Source organism: Pholcus phalangioides, unplaced genomic scaffold (assembly GCF_987345545.1).
Source record: "Pholcus phalangioides strain wild (caught in Gottingen) unplaced genomic scaffold, Ppha-v1.0 ptg000015l_1, whole genome shotgun sequence".
NCBI classification, from domain to species: domain Eukaryota; kingdom Metazoa; phylum Arthropoda; class Arachnida; order Araneae; family Pholcidae; genus Pholcus; species Pholcus phalangioides.
This window is the reverse complement of record NW_028301608.1, coordinates 36,449,942-36,470,445: the sequence shown is the minus strand read 5'-3', so window position 1 is coordinate 36,470,445 and position 20,504 is coordinate 36,449,942. Positions and strand designations below refer to the sequence as shown.

At 33.5% G+C, this 20,504-nt stretch overlaps 1 protein-coding gene across 1 annotated transcript in view; it reads right to left on the bottom strand.

Annotated features, from left to right (window-relative positions):
* Nucleotides 1-11,038: 11,038 nt before the first annotated feature.
* Nucleotides 11,039-20,504, bottom strand: part of LOC149075934 (receptor-type tyrosine-protein phosphatase kappa-like) — a 193,151-nt gene continuing 183,685 nt past the window's right edge. The window contains exon 17 of the mRNA XM_089243447.1: nucleotides 11,039-17,428. Coding sequence (XP_089099573.1) covers nucleotides 17,363-17,428 — 66 coding nt within the window. The 3' untranslated portion in view covers nucleotides 11,039-17,362. The remainder of the gene's footprint in view (nucleotides 17,429-20,504) is intronic.

Here is a 20,504-nt window from a genome sequence, read left to right as displayed (position 1 = left end):
TGAAAAGTAGTAAAAAAATTTTAGCATTTATTCGTCAAAATTGGCAAATTTCGCACTTATCGCATTTATTTGGAGAATTTCGCATTTATCGCGGTTATTTCGTAAATACGAAATTTACGTTATTTCGTAAATACGAAATTTACGTATCTCCAGTTATTATACATCCGGTCGAACGGGACGTATGGGAAACGGGTATCCGCAAAATGGGACAACTGTTTTTCTTTCCCGCACATAATTGGATGTAATATCTTCAAAATCCTTCTCCCAATTTTTTTAAATTATGAGAGGCTACTACTGCCTCTACTTCAGCGTCTCGCGCCACAGTGCGTGGAAAAAAAAAGGCGGGGTCGTTTCTCCAGCGGCGTAGATGGTAGCATGCTTGTCCGGAACGCAAGAAGGCCTGGATTCGAGTCCCGGCGGAATCCAGAGGGCTTTTCTCTCCGAGTTCACCTCGGCACAAAATCCAGAAAATCTGTTTCCTTGATATATTGGGCTGAGAGAGAGAGAGAGAGAGAGAGAGAAGAGCCCTCTCTATCTATACACATTTTTATTTCTACATTTTCAAGAAAATAAAACAAACGCGACGGTAGAGCAGTAGCATATTTTCAAATTGCAGTTTAGAAAACTATGTTTCGAAGAGTTTCCGAGAAGTGAATTCAATTTATTTTATTGTAAGTTTTATATTCAGGGAATGGTATTGGTGTATATGCGGGGGAAGAAACATAACATCGCGCATTGGCTCCTATGAATATGCGTGGGCATACGCAATGGAAGACGGTTATATAGTCCCGTGTCCGACGGCGAACACTATTCTATTTACTATAATAATAATAACAGTATTTTTTTTGCCTGTCCACTTTCTTATCGGAACAGGAAGACGTTGGTGTCACCGAGACGACAACTAGAAAAGAGTGCAGCTGCCGTTGACGTGCGAGATGCACATTTACGTGCTATTATGTACTTCGCTTATCGCATTTTCGGGTGCTTTTCCTTACATTTATTTTTCCTATGCTGCTGGATATTAGATTGTTAATAGAATAAAGCGCGTAGAAGGTGATTCGTTTCGCTTAACCCTTTACGGTTCCCCCAATTATGTCGCGTTCATCGGCCATTAGGGGTTTTCTTCACGCCTCGAGTAACTTATGTCTTTCAGTAATGGACGGAGATTTGCATAATTATTACGTTGTCTCGTGTTTAGACAGTTTACGTGTTGAGGGTTGTTTTCGTGACTGATGCACTCCTTACAAAGTTATCACTGAAAATATGTTATTAATAATAATAATGATAACAACAAAAAATCAAGCTGAAATAAAAGCAAATGGAAAGATTCAGAAAATTGGAGGGAAAAGACAGAAATGTAATGATATTTATACTTGTTAAAAACAAAATAAGCGTGAAAAATGTAAAAATGAAATTGTAAAGATAAAAATTAGAGTAGAGGGACGAAAAAAAAAAAAAAAGAATAGAAAAACGCAGTTGTGTGTGAGGAAGATAAAAATAAAAATATTAAAAAATTTAACGTAAATTAAAACAAAAAAAAAGAAGGAAATGTGAAAAAAAATTGAGAAAATACAAAAATATTTGAAAGAAAAAAAAAAAGAAACTAAAATCAAATTCTTGAAAAGAATGAAAATTTATCCCCGAAAAATTAAAAAGCTTGGAAGAAAAAAAAAATTAAGATAGGCGACAAATAAATTTTTAAAGAAGCGCTAAAATTCAAAATATGTAAAAACAAAACCAAGAAAAGTAAAAAAATATAATAGAGAAGATAGAATTAAAAAAAAATGCAAAATACAAAATTCAGGACAAGAAGAAATCTTGACAAATTAAAAAAAAAAAGGAAAAATAAAATGGAATAGATAAAATTAAAAAAAAAGAAAGAAATTTAGAAAATAAAGGAAATCATAGAAAATGACCAAAAAGAACTGAACTGAGCAAAAAAATAAAATCGATTCAAAATCTTGAAATAACGTCATAGTTCAAATCATGCGACATAAAAATTTCATAAAATAAGTGAATGATAGTTTTAAAAAAAGAGGTTTTTTAACCACAAAAATATGGAAGCTTTATATCAATGAAATATCAATATTTGTGTAAATGAAACAAGGAACATAGAGTATAGCATATATTTTTTTACCGTTTTTCTTTTTATTTGTTATTAAAAAAACACCAAAGAATTAATTTTTGAATGAAAGTGGCGTAGTATATCTTAAATCATGGTTGCTCAATCTTTAGGAGAGTGAGGGCCACTTTATTGATTTTAAAACGTGTCGCGGGCCACTTATTGATCTGAAACAATGCCACAGGTCACTTAAGTGATCTATGAATGTCTCGCAGGCCACTTGGGTGATCTGGAACCATGCCGCGGATCACTTAAATGATCTGGAAATCAACCATGGGCCGGCCGTTTAGGTAACCTGGAACTGTGCCGCGTGCCGCTTGAGTCATCTGGAACTGTGTCGCGGATAACTCAATGTGCTGCAGGCTACTTAAGTGATGGAAAATTGTACCGCGGGTTTTTAATTGATCTGCCAACGTGGTGCGTGCCACTTAAGGGGTATCCGATTACTTTTCTTGTCACTTTTTTTGAAATGGTTCTGTTGTGTGAAGTTTAATAGCATTTTTTGGTAGGAAGTGTCAAATGGTAAAAACAATAATAAATTTTGGGCTACCTATGTCATTTACTATGAAAAAATCATTTTTAAGTCAAATTTTAAGCTAAATTCATGTGATATCCCAAACACGATTGTAAAAAATTCTATAAATGGCATGTTCTATTTTATTTCCACAGTACATAAAGCTAGTAATGGTGCAGGTTATGAACTAAAATTTAAAGGATTGTATGATATGTTCAAAACTTACACTCAAATATGTTGATGTACGTGTGAATTTTTGGAAATTTCATTTTACATTTCGTCTATGAAACACTGTAATTAGGCAAATATTTGTGATAGACCTTAGGCTTCAATTCATGATCTCGGAAATATATAGCAGAATATTATATTAAAATTTCTTAATGTGATACAATGAATGGATTTTTAGAAATCGTGTTTCAAACTCAAGTAAAATGTCTAAAACACTTTTACAGTTTTTATTAACTGATTACTTGTATGTAAAAACACTGAAGTGGGCGTAACTTCGGTTCTGGGCGTCATATAAGCAAAACAAGACTTATTTTGGAATCACGGAGAATAGGGCTTTCATGAAAAATAAAAAGTAAAAAAAAAAATAAATAACCGATGTTTTCCTCCCAAAATCACGTTTTCAACGTAGTCGGATACCATAAGTGATTTGGGACTGTACCGCGGCCCGCGTAAGTGATGTGGGACTGCGGCGCGGGTCACTCAAGTTGTTCCTAAACATGCCATGTGTTCCTTAAGGGATCACGTTTTGTTCAGATCTGGAACTGTGCCACAGGTCAAATAAGTGATCAGGGAATATGTCACCTTATTCATTTTTACGATATTAGATTTCAGGTTGCGTTCCGAATCAGATGACTCCGAGGACCACATTTGGCTCGCGGGCTATGGATCGAGCATGTATGACTTAAATGCTTTGCACAAGTGGACAAATTTGATGCACTTACTCTTAATTTTTGATTTCTTTCCAAAGCACGTTAATTTTAATACATCTTTTCTCTTTTTAATTCAATGTAAATATTCAATGTAAATATTGGTGTATCGAATTTTGTATATGTACACGGAGAGAAATTGCCTTCTTATTTTAGAAGACATCGAACAAGTTATATTTAGCATCACCTTTCACTCGTTTCCAGCGGATTAGTAATGAAGAGGGAGGGGGGGGGAGCGGCTAATAAATTGAATAACGTTAAATTGAAGAGGAAGCCCTCGAGTCCCATCGTCATCATCATCTCCGTCCAAGCGTTCGATTTTCATGATCCTCATGAAAATTGGATGAAAATTAAAAAGAAAAGGGCGGGGGGGGGGGGGAGTCCTAGCTAATATGAAAAAGGTGAGTATCGATTTTTTTTTCCCGACACTAAAACCTCTAAACTTACATTGAACTAAGTACATGGTATCATGTGAGCCGTAAAACTTTCCCATCGGCGTCACTTTATCTCTTTTTTTCTTGCAAAGTGATGGTCTGAAAGCTTCTCCTGCGAATGGAAAAGTTAATTTTTAGTGATTTCTTTCCGAAGAAGAAAATTTACATTCCATTACTTGTTCTTCTCTCCTTTAATGAACTTCATTTGAAGGGAAATACTAGTTTTCTTAAGATTAATATGCGTGTTTCAACGTCCCTAAATTTAGAAACGCGTCGACATTAGTAAGATTTTATCGAATTCCAGCCTTTTTATTTTGATGGTTCTAGAATAGTGTTTCCTTAACCTTATTTCGCCCGTGGCCCCTTGTTTCTGTTAGCACCCGCGCCCCTCATCAATGAACGTGACTCTGCTTACTTACAGAATTGTTTTCTTTAAGCGAATTAATAGTGAACAAAAATTTTTCATGATTGAGGCCGACCTATGATTCAGTGAGGGTTTTATGCACAACCATCTCAACACTATCGACCCTAGGAAACAACAGATTATATATGTATATATATAGGATGATTCAAAATTCAACGTATAAACTTTTAGGGATGTAGAAAACACCATTGCAAAGCATATGCATGTCCGAAACGCATTGCTAGGGAACCACGGTAACCAAAGTAAACATTCCGAAAGTGATTTTTGAGGCCCCAGGAACTATTGTTGCCCGACGGTTATTTGCCCAGCTCTGACAAACTTTTAAAGTAGCCTATCATTCAATCCGGGCAGACACACAGACAGAAAATCAATTTTATATATACAGATTTTGATTTGCTCTTTCTCTCTCTCTCTCTCTCTGTGTGTGTGTGTATGTGCTCTGTACAAATCTACAATTTCAGATCTATTGTCACCAAATTTTGCATATATATCGAACAGGACTCGACTTGTGAACGGCAGGTTCCTTTAAAAGTTTGTCAGAGCTGGGCAAATGCGTAAAACCGTCAGGAAACTATAGTTTTTCCGGGCTCAACAATGATCTTTAGAATGTTTATACTTCGGTTATCACGGATCCCAAAAATATGCGTTTCATACATGTACATATACCTTTACAATGTGATATGCAACCTCTTTATATTCCCAGCGCCGCGCATAGGAAAAACCCAGGCAGCACAGGGTATTACAGCTATAATTATAGTACAGCATATGATGGTTGGTAAATGATGAGTGAGTGATTAGCCATAGTGCCATTTATTAGACGCGTAGGAAACAAAATCTTCAAAGTAAAGTGTGAGTTGCGGGAGGAATATCTTTTCTGCAGCCATTTTATCTCTTTCAGTAAAGAGTTTTCTCATGTTTTTACCATTTACGCTCGGTATCTTGTCATTGATCATTATGTTTTCTTTATCACGGGAAGGAAATGCCTTATCGTTGCTCGTGTATTTGCCTCCGAAATTAGAAGTTAATTCGAGACGAACGACCGATTGATCGTTATTCCTTTATTTACCCACCATTCGTTAGAATAGCTTGACATCTTTTAACCAACGAACAAATCTTCTTAGATGCTCAGAACTTTGAATGTTTAATGAACTGCGAACTTTTCTCTTTACAAATTCTTATTTTCTGTTGTACAGTTTTATCTAAAGAATGATGTTTTTAAAGAAGTGCACACAACAAAGATTAAATCTTTTAGAAATTTTCTAAGATAGAGCTTGTCACATAGACTCCTATCGTCATGAAAACGAAATTAAATAGGATAGAGATAGACGGCTTTTTCTCAGCCCAATATATATATATATCGGCATAAAATCCAAAAACAGATATTTGTCTGGATTTTATGCCAAGGTGAACAAGGAAAGAAAAGTCACCCGGTCTCCGCCGGGACTCGAACGCAGGCTCTCTTGTATTCCAGCAAAGCATGCTACCATATACACCACTGGAGACACGACCTTGCCTTATTTATCTCACGCTCTGTGACGTGAGGCGCTGGAGTAGAGGTAGTAGTGGCCTCTCAACTTCAGCAAATGGTCCTCAAGTGGGACGGTAGAGATAGAGATAGACGGTTTTTTCTCAGCCCAATATATCAAAGAAACAGAAATATTCTGGATTTTATGCCGAGGTGAACTTGTCTCCAGTGGTGTAGATGGTAGCATGCTTGCTCTGAACAAGGGATGAGTTCGAGTCCCGGCAAAGACCAGATGACTTTTCTGTCCGAGTTCACCTCCGCATAAAATCTAGAAAATATGTGTTTCCTGGTCAATACAGTAATTTGAAATTCATCGAAAGACATTAATTTTATATCGAATTTCTGATCGGTGTATTCCATATAAAATAAATACAGGCGGCTCCTAATTGTCCACACAGCGGGTATCTCTGAAACCGTTGACTTTAGAAACTTTTTAAAAGTTTTCAAATGACGTGCGGTTATTCGAAATGTGTTGAATTTTCCACGGCATCGTATGCATAAAAGATAAAAAATTGTGTGCTAAAATTTTCAATTAGTGAAATGTAAATGTAGCTCTGGGAAGTCATTCACAAATAATTGCATGTTTCTAAATGCAATATTAACGAAGATATTTGACTTTGAAGTTTCATGCATTTATCGCCAATGATTGAGGGGGGTGTGGTTCACAAATTGTGAAAAATGAACTAAATTCAACGTGGTAAAAATTCTGCAATTGTCAAAATAATCGTCAAAAAATGTGAATGTTATTTATTGTGAATAAAAAAAAAATGGATGAGTTCGCGTTGTATTTGTTTTCACTCTCCAAAATATTGCAACTTTCGAGAAAATAAAAATTTGCCAACGAAGTGATAAAGTGCCAAAACTGTGATTTTATATGTTTAATTTTCGCGTGATAAATATTGTATTTAAAAATATGAATATTTTTGCAAGTGAATTTTCAGTACTGAATTTCAGAACTTCACTTCAGTGACTGGAAGTTTTAGCATACGAGGAGGACCTCACAAAAAGTTAATTTCTTAGTTTATTTTAAATAACTGTATGTAATTTAAAAACTTTAATCAAAAATCTCCTTATAACGCGGCATTAAAAATCTTCTATCAAGAAAATCTCCAATAATTTTGCTGGTCTTGTTTGACCCACCAGAAAAACACAATAGAAAATCGTCACGGTGCTCTTAAATCCATTGTAGCAGAATTATGGTCCAGTGGCATACATAAAGCATTGTCCTGCTGAAATTTGTTAAAACGGAAGTTGGATGACAGCTCTTGACAAGCAAAAGTATTCCTCAAAAACAAACATCACGATTGATTCACACCACATAAACAAAAATTCCGTCATCTTCCCATTCGTTAGAAATTCCATAGAGGAATATGGACGAGTTGCATGTGCTGTTTGCATTACAAGCATAAATATAATAATACATACAAAAAATTATAATTTGCATAAACACATTCATCTCTTACGTATTTGTCAAACATATACGTTCTGTTTGGTTAATTATAAATTTTGACCCATTGCGTCTTGTGGAAGCTCCCTACTTCCCACCGTTGGCGATTTTTCAACAATTTTAGCTATTATTTGGCAACTTTACTCGCCTTTGAAATTTTTTTTGGCTATAATTAGCTACTATTAGCTACTTTGTACTTAACTTGCATTTAACAATTTTTTTTAGCAATAATTTGTGATATTCCGTATGGATTGCGTTTTCTATTTTGCCTATCTTCATGAAGGAAATATGGTCAGCCTAGGTATTTATTGTGTTGTGTGTATTGATACTTTTCTACCGGAACACCTTTGGTGGACCGTATAGATTGCCCATCACTACCCTAGTCAAAGACTGTCCGCGGTTTCCCATAACAGTCGACCGAATCGGAACACATCAATATCGACTGCTCACCACGATACCCGCTGACAGTGGTTGGCGACACACACTTTGAGAACCGCTGGCGTAGTGTTACGGCTAGCTTATATTGCCATTTTGAATTTAACATGAAAAACAATCATAAGTTGAAAATTTTGTGCAGGAAAAATTTCAATTGCAAAAACAACACACGAAAAACGTTAGATAGTGCATAAAACTTTATTTTATACATATCTTTATTTTGTAGACAAACTATCCTCTCGCCTTTGATGCCAAAAATATCAACATCAGATGAAAATTAATACAAGAATCTTCTCAAACTATTTTGATTATGTATTTATCTGAAATGTGTTCTCCATTGAAACAGTATAAGATATGTACATTGTAGTATAACAACGTGTTCTAGTATAACTATACGCATAAATGCTCTTTTTCCCCCCCCTCAATTGCATTATAAAAAACAATTTTAATAATGAATATGTTAAGGTGAATGTTATAAATCGATTGTTATACATAATAACCGGTTATTATGCGTAATTACCACCCGCCTTGGTAAATTTGATAAATTTATCACTTTTACCGGCGAATATGCATTATACCCAAGCGTCGTTGGTAAATTTGATGAATTATTAAAAACATTATCACTTTTACCGCAGGTTATGCACAATAACCAAGTGTCGTTGATAAATATAATAAATACTTGAAATTTATCGACTTTATCTGGGATTATGCATAATACCCTAGTGTAAATAGTGAATTCGATAAACATGTAGAAAATTACAAGTGAGTTTAATATGTCTAATATTTATGATGAATATAGTCGGAACCCGATACAATAACAGATTTTACGATCGTACCCCGATAAAATGATAGAAAATATAGAAAATTTTACTATCCTACCCCGAATATAACGATATAATGATACAATACATGTATAAATTATCATGTTCATATAGTACGATTTATCATGTGTATCAATGACGCGACGCTTGGGTATTTATCATGCATAATCGCCGGTGGAAAGTGGTAATTTTTCAGACCTATCAAGTTTACCAACGACGCGACGCTTGGGTACAATGCATTATCTTCAGTAAAAGTGATAAATTTAGGGAAATTTATCAAATTTACAAAAATGTTTGGTAGGTATGCATAATAACCTCATTTATCACATTTACCGTAACAAATATATAATGGGTGCGGTGCCATGGTGTCACATAGATATACGTATACAAAAAAAAAATTCAGCAGTAATTCAATTTGCACTAGTCGAATTCATTACTTGATGTGAAATTTGTGGAATATAAGAAAAGAAATGAGTAGAAAAATATTTAATAAAATCTACATTGAAACTGAACGAAGAAAAATATTTGGAGAGAGATATCGACAGTTAAAAATTATGCTGAATACGAATTTTGCATTTTTTTTTTTATTCGCCGAGGACAATTTTCTAATTCCAATAGTTTTCCTGAGAATAATTTTCTAAAGTTAGTGTTTTTTTTGTAAACTTTTTTTCGCTGTCGCGGCTTCTCTGAAAATCTGCATGTCCTGCGCGAAGTTAATACTCGAATAGAGCTTATTACTGAATAGTTAAAAAGAAGTTCTCACTTCTTTTAGTAAGTTTTTGTACCCTCCAAGGAATTGGGAGCTCACTCTCTATTTGATAACTACTGTACTATTCTGAAGAAAAATTGGGAAGTAGGAATCAATTATTACTATTATTATTATTATTGTTGCAGAAGCTCAAATTTCTCATCTTTTGTACATATTTTCACACTCATTTCGAAAATGTTTTGATTTCCCAGTAAGTAGTAATAACAAAGTTTAATGTAGTTTTCAATGAATACTAAATCAATATCGTATGATAATATAGTTTTCATCAATACTAAATGATAATTTACTTGATACTGTGACGATAATTTTTAATTATTCGAATGATATAACAGAGGGAGTGAGATGACTATTTTCTCAGCCCGATACATCAAGGAAATAGACTTTTCCTGGATTTTACGCCGAGCTGAACTCGGGAAGAAAAGTTATCTGGTCTCCACCATGAACTTGAACCTGTCTTTTTGCAAATCGGGCAAGTGCATTACCATATACATCACTGGAGACGCGACTCTTCCTTTCTTATTTCACGCAATACTTGCGTGAATCGCTGAATTAGAGGCATTAATAGCCTTCCTTTCGCAAACCTTCCCGGTGGAGACCAGATGACTTCTTTCCGAATTTGCCTTGGAATAAAATACAGAAATATAAAATCTATTTTCTTGAAATATAATAATAATTATAATAAATGATTTTATAATAAAGTTAATGAAATTGAAAATAAGTAAAGGTAATGGATTTATAATTAATAAATTGTTAAAAAAATACCTTAAAATACTAGAATTAAATTTAACCCTTAAGCAGCACAGCAGAAATCACTAAACCTCCTAAAAAGTGTCATATCTTTTTTTAATGAAGTAGGCTTTCTTCCCATTTTCAGGAGATGCAAACTTAGGGGGTATAGGAAAAATAGTTCCATTTGGAAGTCAGCTTTACAAAATATCTGACTGTCAATGCTAAAATGAGAGGCTTTTTAAGGAGACGAAATATCTCGTCAATGCCGCTTAAAGAGATAGTGATGCTTGAAATGAAAATAAATTCCATAAAATTTCATAAATCCATTAAAAGGTAATACCTTAATTTTAATCTAATTATTACACATACAGTCGAATCCCGTCCCGTTTTAACGAACACCGTTACAGCGAAAATCTAATTTTATTGAACACTTTTCTAATCCCCCAGATAAGTTTTCATAGGAACAGTTCGAAAAGCTAGAATTCCTTTGTAACAAAATTTCGTTATAACGAAGCGATTTCTCCGGTGTCTTGGAGTTCGTTATAACGGGATTCGACTGTATATTTTTAAATTTTTTCATAAAATTAGAGATTTCCAGTTCTCTTTCACATGACTTTTTCCTCAACGAATTATACTTGAATATTAAAAATTTGGCTGAAATAGATTTTAAATATTATAGTACTTATTATATAGTGATCTTTTTTTATTCCGATAATTTATTATGATATTTTTTTTCAAATTGTGTAATTTCAGATTGATAAAAATAATCGAAATAATTTTATTCTTTGATAATTAATGGTATTTACATAAATTGTTGTTTTCCCACATCTTAAAATTTTATTGAAGTTCTAAATTTCCTTCTGATTGAATTTTTCTTTTATCTTTAAAATCCATCACAATTTTGTTTATATACAAATTCGAAATTTGCCAAATTGAATTCAAATTATTTTTATGAGGAAAGATTTAATTTCATTTTTCATCACATTCGAAACTCACAGCAATATATGTGCGGACAACATCAATGTTGACAAAAAGAAACGTTTTTGACATTCGATATTACAATCGACATTGCTTCAGTACAATCAAAACTATGTACAGTGTTTCAAATCTCTACTTAAAAATTTTGAGGGGGTTACACACAGAGAAAATATCAAAATTAATCATTTTCCTACATGAAGCATGTCCAGAAATGTTGATTTAAACTTTGATGTTTTTTTTGAACCCCCTCAAAGTTTTTGAACTACTTTATGCACTTTTTTCGTTCACATATACTGTGTGCTTATTATGCAGTAAAATGTATTGAATAATAATATAATAAACGAGAAAAAAAAGAAAAGTAATAATGCTTTCAATCTTTCATGAATTCATTTTGTGCAATACAGTGGTATAAAATTTTCAACAAAATATTGAAGAACTACATTTGCAAGTAAGGAATTTAAATTAAATTTAATTGAATCTGTTACGTGTGACACATATACACTGTATTATACAATAAATCATGGAGCGTAATCCAATGTTTCCTTTATAATGCTGCCTAAATAAAATTTTCATGCTAATATAAACTGCCGTCGTTAAGTTTATCTATATAAATTTTATTAATATTGTGAAATATTTATGCATTACTCTCAAATTTGTTTTATTATATATGTATACATATTTTAATACTTCTCATATTTTTCTTTCATGTATAGACAATGCAAGCTCATCACTATTATATCAGGTGATATCATCGAAAAAATATTCTGTTTTGTACTCATGTACGTAATACATGTAGTGTATTTCCATTATTTAATACGTTTTTAAGTATCGTTTTTAATTTCTATTGTAAATTTTGATATTTATTTTCTTCTAATATAACATATTAGATATGATGAAGAATTACTTAATAGACGATATTATTTACACTTCAGATAGAATAACTATAAATCACATTTCTCTCATTTTTACTATAATACTTTGAGACCAGATGTTTTATATTTCATAATAGAATTAAATTATTGGTATTGACTATATCGAGTCGAGTATATTAATAAAAAGAGAATAATTATATCTAACAAACTCTTGTTAGAATGGTAATTTTTTTCTAATACGTAGTTGTAATATAAGATATTATACAAATTACATGTTTTAGGAAGTATCAAAGTCCCAAAATGTGTAATAATAAATTTTGTTTTAGTAGTATCATATTCATCGGTGGAGAGATATAAGAGTACTTTACAAGAGATATAGGAAATATATTCGACTTGGACCCATTTTCCGCCGTTTCTATTCAATCTTGGACCTAAATTTTAGGAATAATAGTATTCCTAATCATCAATATCTATGATAAAATTTACAGTGAAAAAAATCATTAACTAGATATAATTACTGGTGATGCAAGAACTCAGTCTTTTTAGTGCGGAGAGCTCGTTCAATTGTTCAATTTAAATAAAAATATTTTCAGTCAAACTGAGGTGGAAAATAGTAAAGGAACATTGCATACATCACGTGATACGCAATTAAGATCGCTATTTGGTAATAAAATCCTCCCCGAGTGTTAAATAGAAAATATTTTAGTATAGATATTCATAATAACGACTGCTATAGAGAAATAGGGGAACGTCATTTTGGAGTTTCCTCAAGAGTTTAATTGCTTGTCATTAACACACGTATATCCGTTTTATTACACTATTATTACCGTGTAAGGATATTCAAAAATGGTAATCAGTTTCTAATACTTCCATATTAATACATACGATAAAATTTCATTTTCTGAGGAAGTTTTAAGGATTTTATCTGTAACGACTCGTTTAGATGAGCTTCGATTTTAGTCTCGAGAACATGAGAACCATTTTAAATATCAATCAAGATCAGATGAATCAATTATAAGATGATCTGAAGATAGAAAGAGAGACGATAATACTCGCTAATAAGTTTTCTTTAACGCTTTTAGACGATAAAGATGCTTTAAATTCTATCTCTGACCCGGATAATAAGTCAGTATGATTATGATGATAGGCTTTTCATGCTTGTTAGAGAAATTTAATGGAAATATTAATAGTGAAGGATTACGTTTGGAAATAGTATTATATGAACGGATAATGTCGGTCCCATCATTGCACATTCAATGAACGAATGTGGAGATCGTGTGGATGAGATGCAAAAGTGTTTTCATTAGGGTCAGATAGTTAATGCGCACGCGCTACGGATTGTTTATCCTAGGTGACCAGATTTCAATATGACGAAGCAGAGAGATCTGACAATTTTTGTCAAATAACCTCGAATTTCAGCTTAGTATCACCAAATTTATTGTCTATTTATGACCAAATGATATCATCTGGAAATCTAAAAAATCAGCAGGGACGCCAGGACAGGTTCTGTGAACGGGGATATTTGGGCACCTTAGCTATTTTCAAAGTAAAATAATCTGAACTTGGGATAGAAATTTCTTAATTCTGTCGAAACTTCCGAGCTATACTTAGTGCCGTGATCCAGAAGTAATTATTCCCAAACATTTTCTCTACATCTACGTTGTGGTGAGAGCGGAGATGTGTGCTGCCCATAGACGCCAGAGGCTAAGCTGAGCTTGTAGAGTGATACCTCGACTAACGGAGGCTTCGGGTTACGAATTTTTCGGCTAATGAATATTTTTTCGTGGTTTTTAACCTTGCAAATGAATACGGATTCGGCTGATGAATTTTTTTGTTAATATGGATGCATACGCTAAGCTAACACAGTCCTTTTTTGAGCTGAAATTTCACGTCAATCATAATCAGAATTAGCGTTGCACGATTTCATGTCAAACGACAGATTTAGACAAGACAGAATGCATTAAAAAAAAGGGAGCCTAGACATGAATGTTTTCAGTGCACACGTTGTTTCAGTGTGCACGACTTTTAACTTCAAACTTTACGCTCTAAGAGCTCGTCTTTTCCCCTTTGTATGTATGAGACTGAAAAATCAGCTGACTGAATCATCACATAGTGGACACCTATGGACCTACTGGGATTTGTACATGTTGCAAAATTAAAAGTTCTTTAGCATATATCATCTCGTCCTGTAAATCTCATTAATCCAATTGTGGAGCTGTTCATTTCAATCTTCCTTCAGTTTTCGTCTTCTAAAGTACTTCTTAGTGTTCGAATTGAGGGTAGTCCCTCAAACAATTAAACGGTTTTCCCATAGAAACCTATGGAAAATCACGTTTCAGCTAACGAAAGTGACACCGAAAGCAATTATCTGCGTTGGCCAAGGCATCACTGTATTTGTAGAGGGTTAAAGACTTAGATTGGACCATGATTATGCCTACATCTGAATATGTGTACCGTAGATGGGAACGCATCGTTTGAAATAATTTTTTTAGGACATGGTTCTAAACCTACAGTCTGAAAGCTTCTACTAATGATACCGGCTGGGAAAAGCCTTTATAGAACTTTGCCTTTCACCTGATGTTCCGGATATTATTTCCACCATGTATAAACTTATTTAATAAATATGACAAAATGTTTTCTCTTCTTGCGCATAAAAGCAGTTCATATGCACCAAAAACGAATTTGGGGGAAAAAATATATTTGTGAAACTTTTCAGTGGAATTTTTCGAGGATGAAGAAACATGAATGGATGAAAACCAAAAAAAGAAAATGCCCACACATATATATACTTATGTACATCTCCATGTGAACATGCGACCAGTAATACACTTTTGCCAATACAATTACATTCACGTGTGCTTGTTTATATATATATCACACATTTTATATACATCACATGAGAACATAACACATGAAAAGTGCAAAGAAACCATAACTCTGTTATAAATAACTCTCATCACGCATAACCGCATGTATACATATATCGCATATATATATGTATGTGAGTATATTTACATCAAACAGGGAAAATAAATCATAGGTAGGAATGATAACTTTGATCAGAGTAAATTTTCTGTTGATTCCTTTGACTTCAAAAAATTAATTTTCGATCAATAAATGTACACTAGATTTTGTGTTATTGTGTAATAAAGGATAATTACAAAAAAAAAGAAGATACAAACGAATGGAATGAAATGCATAAATTTAAAATGAAACGATTCAGGAAATTTTCTCAATTTTTTAAATTCTTTTCCCATTTCTTCAGATTTATCTTATATCTAGTCAATGCATTATTCTATGCAACTGATGTGTTTGCGCAAAGCTTTGCTTAAAGTTTTTCTTTTCATTTCAAGTATAATAATTTTCATGCAAATTGTAGTAAGAAACGACCATTTTTAGAAATTAAAAGGTCTGAGAAAGAGAGAGAGAGAGAGAGACAGAGCGAGAGAGAAGGGAGAGAGAGAGAGAGAGAGAGAGAGAGAGAGAGAGAGAGAGAGAGACAGACATATGATGTTTTTCAAGGTCTTGTTTACAAAGTAATTTAAGGAGTGAATTACTTTGTTATTCTCCTGAAGTCGATTTTTCAAAAAATGGCTTTAGAAAATATTTCATTTAATTGCAAATCAAATGAAAAAAATTTCGTGTCAACTGGTTAACTTGTTCTTTCAAAATAAAAGAAAGAATTAATGAATTACAGTGTGAATGTGTACAAGAAAAAACACTTTAAACGCGATTTTATAAAATTACAGTTTTTGAGCTCATCCTAAGATTTAGAAAAACAAAAACTACTGCATCAAAAAATGGGAAAGTTTGCAGAAATGTTTTTCTCGACACGTGTTGATAAAATAAATCTCCGGTTTCGCAACTGATCATTGGGAATTATTTTTTAAAGAGTATTGAATTTTAATTTTTGAAATTTATATTTTTTTAAACTTTCTAACAAATAGTCGGATGTCCAAGTTCAAGGCATTAACGTATTTTTATTGCTGTTGTTTATTAAATACAACCAACCTAATAGCTTTGTTACTTATCGTTTGGAAATAAATTTCATTAATATAATAGTCAGTAGGATGTAATTTAAATAGTAAGGAAATTTAAACATGTGTAAATCATTTTAAATCAGATTTTCCAATTAATGGAAAACGTGTAATGCAGAGGATGTGGATTTGAGAACTCGATCATTCGAACCCAACGGTTAACAGTGATTAATCGAATGATTTGACTAAAATTCAGATACATATTTAGGAATAATATGTGGGACCAATTTCAGTAATGCATATTTGCATCCGGACCAAAACGTCTCTAAAACCCATCACTAGAAAAATTTTGAAAAACATTTTCCCCCCTTCCAACGGAAATGTCATCAAATTTGTAATTAGTTTTACTGTGAAATCTTGAAAAGAACATCGACAAAAATTCACTCTGATCAACACGGCAATGACTTAGAAAAATGTTCGCTGAAATCTTTTCAACAGTTCGCAATGATTTTTTTCAATTACAAAAGGAAAAGGATTCATTCAAAAAACATTCCACTCGAGTATCAATTAAATTGGGGGAAAAATCCTATTAATTATTTACCAGATTAGAAAAAAAAAAAAAAACCCAACTAAATACTATAATTTGTATCGAATAAAGTTTTATAATGCAATATAATTTTCCAATTATGGAAAATTTCAAGTGTAACAAGAAGTATTATATAAGCTCCTGTTGAGTGTGTGTGTGTGTGCACTGTGTTACTGTGTTTCTGTGTAAATATTCGAATTAGTTTTGGACGTGCATCGAAAAAAAAAAGAGATAACAAAAGAATTTACCACTGCGCAAACGGTGCAGATCTGCATGTAATTTCATGTAAAACTCTACAAGTGCGAGTTGTAAACATTCTAAAAAATACTATAAATTCTATATGTATAAGTTTTCCTCTTCTTCTTTTTTCTATGGTCAGCTACTAGTGCTCTTATATAGATATAAAATAGAGACATTAATAATTTACGTCCTCGAATACAATATTTGCTTAAATTTCCAGATCAATTATTACTTCTCCCGAAAAGAACAAAACTACCATCTCTTCGTTTCCATTGGCCGAACAGATAAGAAATCCATTGAAAACGATGTACAAATATTTTCTCGAAACTCTCGGTAACTTTTTTTGTTTTGAATCCAAAATACCTTATTCCAGTTCCGGATTCCTTTCTTTAGATTTCGCCAATCCTGATACGGATATCAGGCTCAATAACAGGAATCGCAAAATTGATGGAAGATAGAAAAACCATCCTCACTTTATAGTGAATAAATATCGAAGATTTAGTGGTGTTTTTTCAGAATTTCGGTTGGTCATCGATAAGGTGTTGATTATCACCTCATTCCTTGTGGTGGTTATTCATGATGTAGTTCACAAGCAGATCGTAGCAGTATTTGTATTCGGTCTGAAAAAAAAAAGACGCCAAAATATGAGTTAAATTTCTGTATATGTCTGGATAATATAGTACTAAAAATAAATTATGAATTCACCATAAGAAAGGGCCTATGTAGAAAAACGTATGAATCGAAAACAAAAAAAAATATTTTTATTAGCCGCTACATAATTGCGCAAGCACCATTATGCATGTATATGACCGCACAGTGCGGAAACGGGAAATATACAGGTATAAAGCCTGTGGGAAATTTTATAATTAAAATTTTAACCTAAAACAATATAGGTTCTAATAATCATTGTAGGTAATCATTGTAGGTAATCATTGTTGAAATCAACCTATTATTTCATGATTTCGCATTTGAAATGTTCAGTTTATTCAAATTGACTTCTCGAAGAAAATTTTCTGTTTTTTCAAGAAATTTTGATGCCTTTGTCCTATATTGTCTTCAAACTATTGACCAATTTTATCAATTCAGAGCCAAATTTTTCCACCAGATGCTCATTAGTGGTTCGAATCAGGGCTACTGTTACTACTTAACCGTGCATGTACCTCATAAACGTTCCTATGGGAAATTTCGAACGAATCGGTATAAGCCAGATTCGGCCAGGTGTGTGTCGTACAGGAATTTCTCTACCGTGTCTATGTTGTCAGGGTTATGTTGTTTCATGTACTGGTGCTGCCATATTTTGAAGTGAAAATGACTGATGCCTGAATTTTTATGTTATGCGTGTATAGTGTTGAAAATTCGTTTGCTCTCTGCTGTCAAAGGACAGCGTGTGAGATGATGAATCAGTGGATTTGGCCACATTCGGCTCTAATAATAGGACGCGAAATTCGTGCCAATAGGTCGCGAAACAAGCATAACTCTGACAAAACTGGTAGGAGGGGAGGGGGAACCATGTATATACGTTCACACAAAACACGTTCCTGCAAGTACCGTTTTGTCAGAAATTTCCCAAAGGAATGTTTACGAGGTGAATGTGCGGTTTAAATACAATACAATACAATACTACTATTAGAATACAAATACAACGCCACAACAGGCAAACCGCCCAACGAGGTGGCTGAACTTAAGAACATCATTGATCCCCGAGCCATTTTTTGGAGGCCCTACCTACCACTGCTGCACCATATATGCACCCCGCCCACCCCCCCGCGGAAACTTGTTGGCACTTGTTGGCTTAAAACACTTTAATCCAATTTGCCAATGCATTGAAGAAAGAACAGAAAAATGCCAAAACATATCTTGAAAAAGCATTGGCAATAATATTTTTAAGAAGGCACTTCGTAATTCAAAAAATTAAAGATTGATCTTCATTAATAATTCATTGTTGTAGGAAGTCTCACTCCAATGATTATTCACTTGAAAATACATACAGCGTTTTCATACTCATAAATTGACAGCTTTTATAGCGTGCAATCAAACAGGGTGTCCTAAAAGTCCGAATTCGGCATTTATCTCATCAACCGTTCGTCGTGGATGCGTGGTTTTAATTTAAAAAATGCTCCAAATGTGTTTGAAAAGCACTTTGTACCGGTTTCCACAGTGAAAATGTAGTGTGTCATAAAATAAAAAAATCTAAATTTTCATACTGTCCCCCGTTCTCTAATTTCAAATTAGAAAGTTGTTCCCTGTCTCTTCTGAGCCCACAACCCCGTAAAAAAAATCCACGTTTCCAAGTGCAATTCGCTGAGATATTTCAACTAAAAAACCGCGTAAACTAACGGACAATGATTCTTTTTCCCATTTACGCTGTCCTCTCCCGGTTTTTGAATTGAAATATCTCAGTGAATATTACAATTAGAAACGGGGAATTTTTTTGTTGCGCTCCGAAGAGACAGGGCAACAACTTTCTAATTGAAAGCTAAAGGACAAGAAGACCGTCAACAATTAAAATTAGATTTTTTTATTTTGTGACGCACTATATCTTCACTCTTGAAACTGGTTACAGAATGATTTCCCCCAACACATATTTTGAGTATTCTTTAAATTAGAACCATACCTCTACGACAACGGGTTGGCGAGATAAGGGTCAAATAAGGACATATGGGACACCCTGTATATAGTACGCAATTATGTAGTATATCCACTAACAAAAATATATCTATGTTTTGCATTCATAGCCCTGGTGTATCTGGGAATTTTCATAGAGCTCGTCTTTTTTTAGATAGATCAATTTCTCATATTTTCTTCCAAGAGACTTTATTTTAGTTTTAAAATAATCCCTCGTGATACATGTATATTTCATGCTTCACCTAACCGCCCCCCCCCCCTCATGTCACGAGTTAATCCCAGTTGTCTTCACTGGTTTACGTATCCTCGACTGAGCTCATGACTGGATTATTGTTTTCCTCAAGGTAGCGTCTGACTTTATTTGCGGAATTCTCGAATCCCGTCATTTGCGGTGACAAATTAAATTAAGCTCACGTGTGTGTACGTAAGAAAGTTGCTGTCACCATCATATTGGAAGCGGAGGTATTAATGGCAAAGTGTGATATCTTTGATCGATTCGTTATTATAACATGTACGTTAAAGGCTACGGATGATGACATTATATATGGGCTATCCCAAATTTTTTGCCCAGAAGATATCTCTGCCACCGCTGAATTTAGAAACATACTTTCAATTGCTAAAAAGTTTCTAAATGACGTGCAGTTACTTAAAATCTCAAAATTTGTTTGAGGGGGTCGTATGCAGGAAGAAATACGGAAATTGACATCTTATATATAAGGCGCGTATATTCTATAGCACGCGGATCATGCCCTGAAAGCATTCACAATTGGTTGTTCAGTAATTTGTACGGTGTTGTGAACGATTGTTGAGCTGTTTAAAAAAACTGGACCCATCTAGAATCGGTTTTTCCAATGAACACAAAGGAAGTTTGTATACCCACGAACAGATTAAAACCGCTGCAAAGGTTCGTACGTTGAAAGATCGGCGCACTAATGTATACGCGCGTTTATACGGTGTGCTGAAACTTCCAATCATTGAAATGTAGATCCCGCACTAAAACTTCATTTGCAAAAAAAAATCGTATTTTTAAATGCAATAAAGGTAAATTCTCCTTGCTCTTTAAATACATCT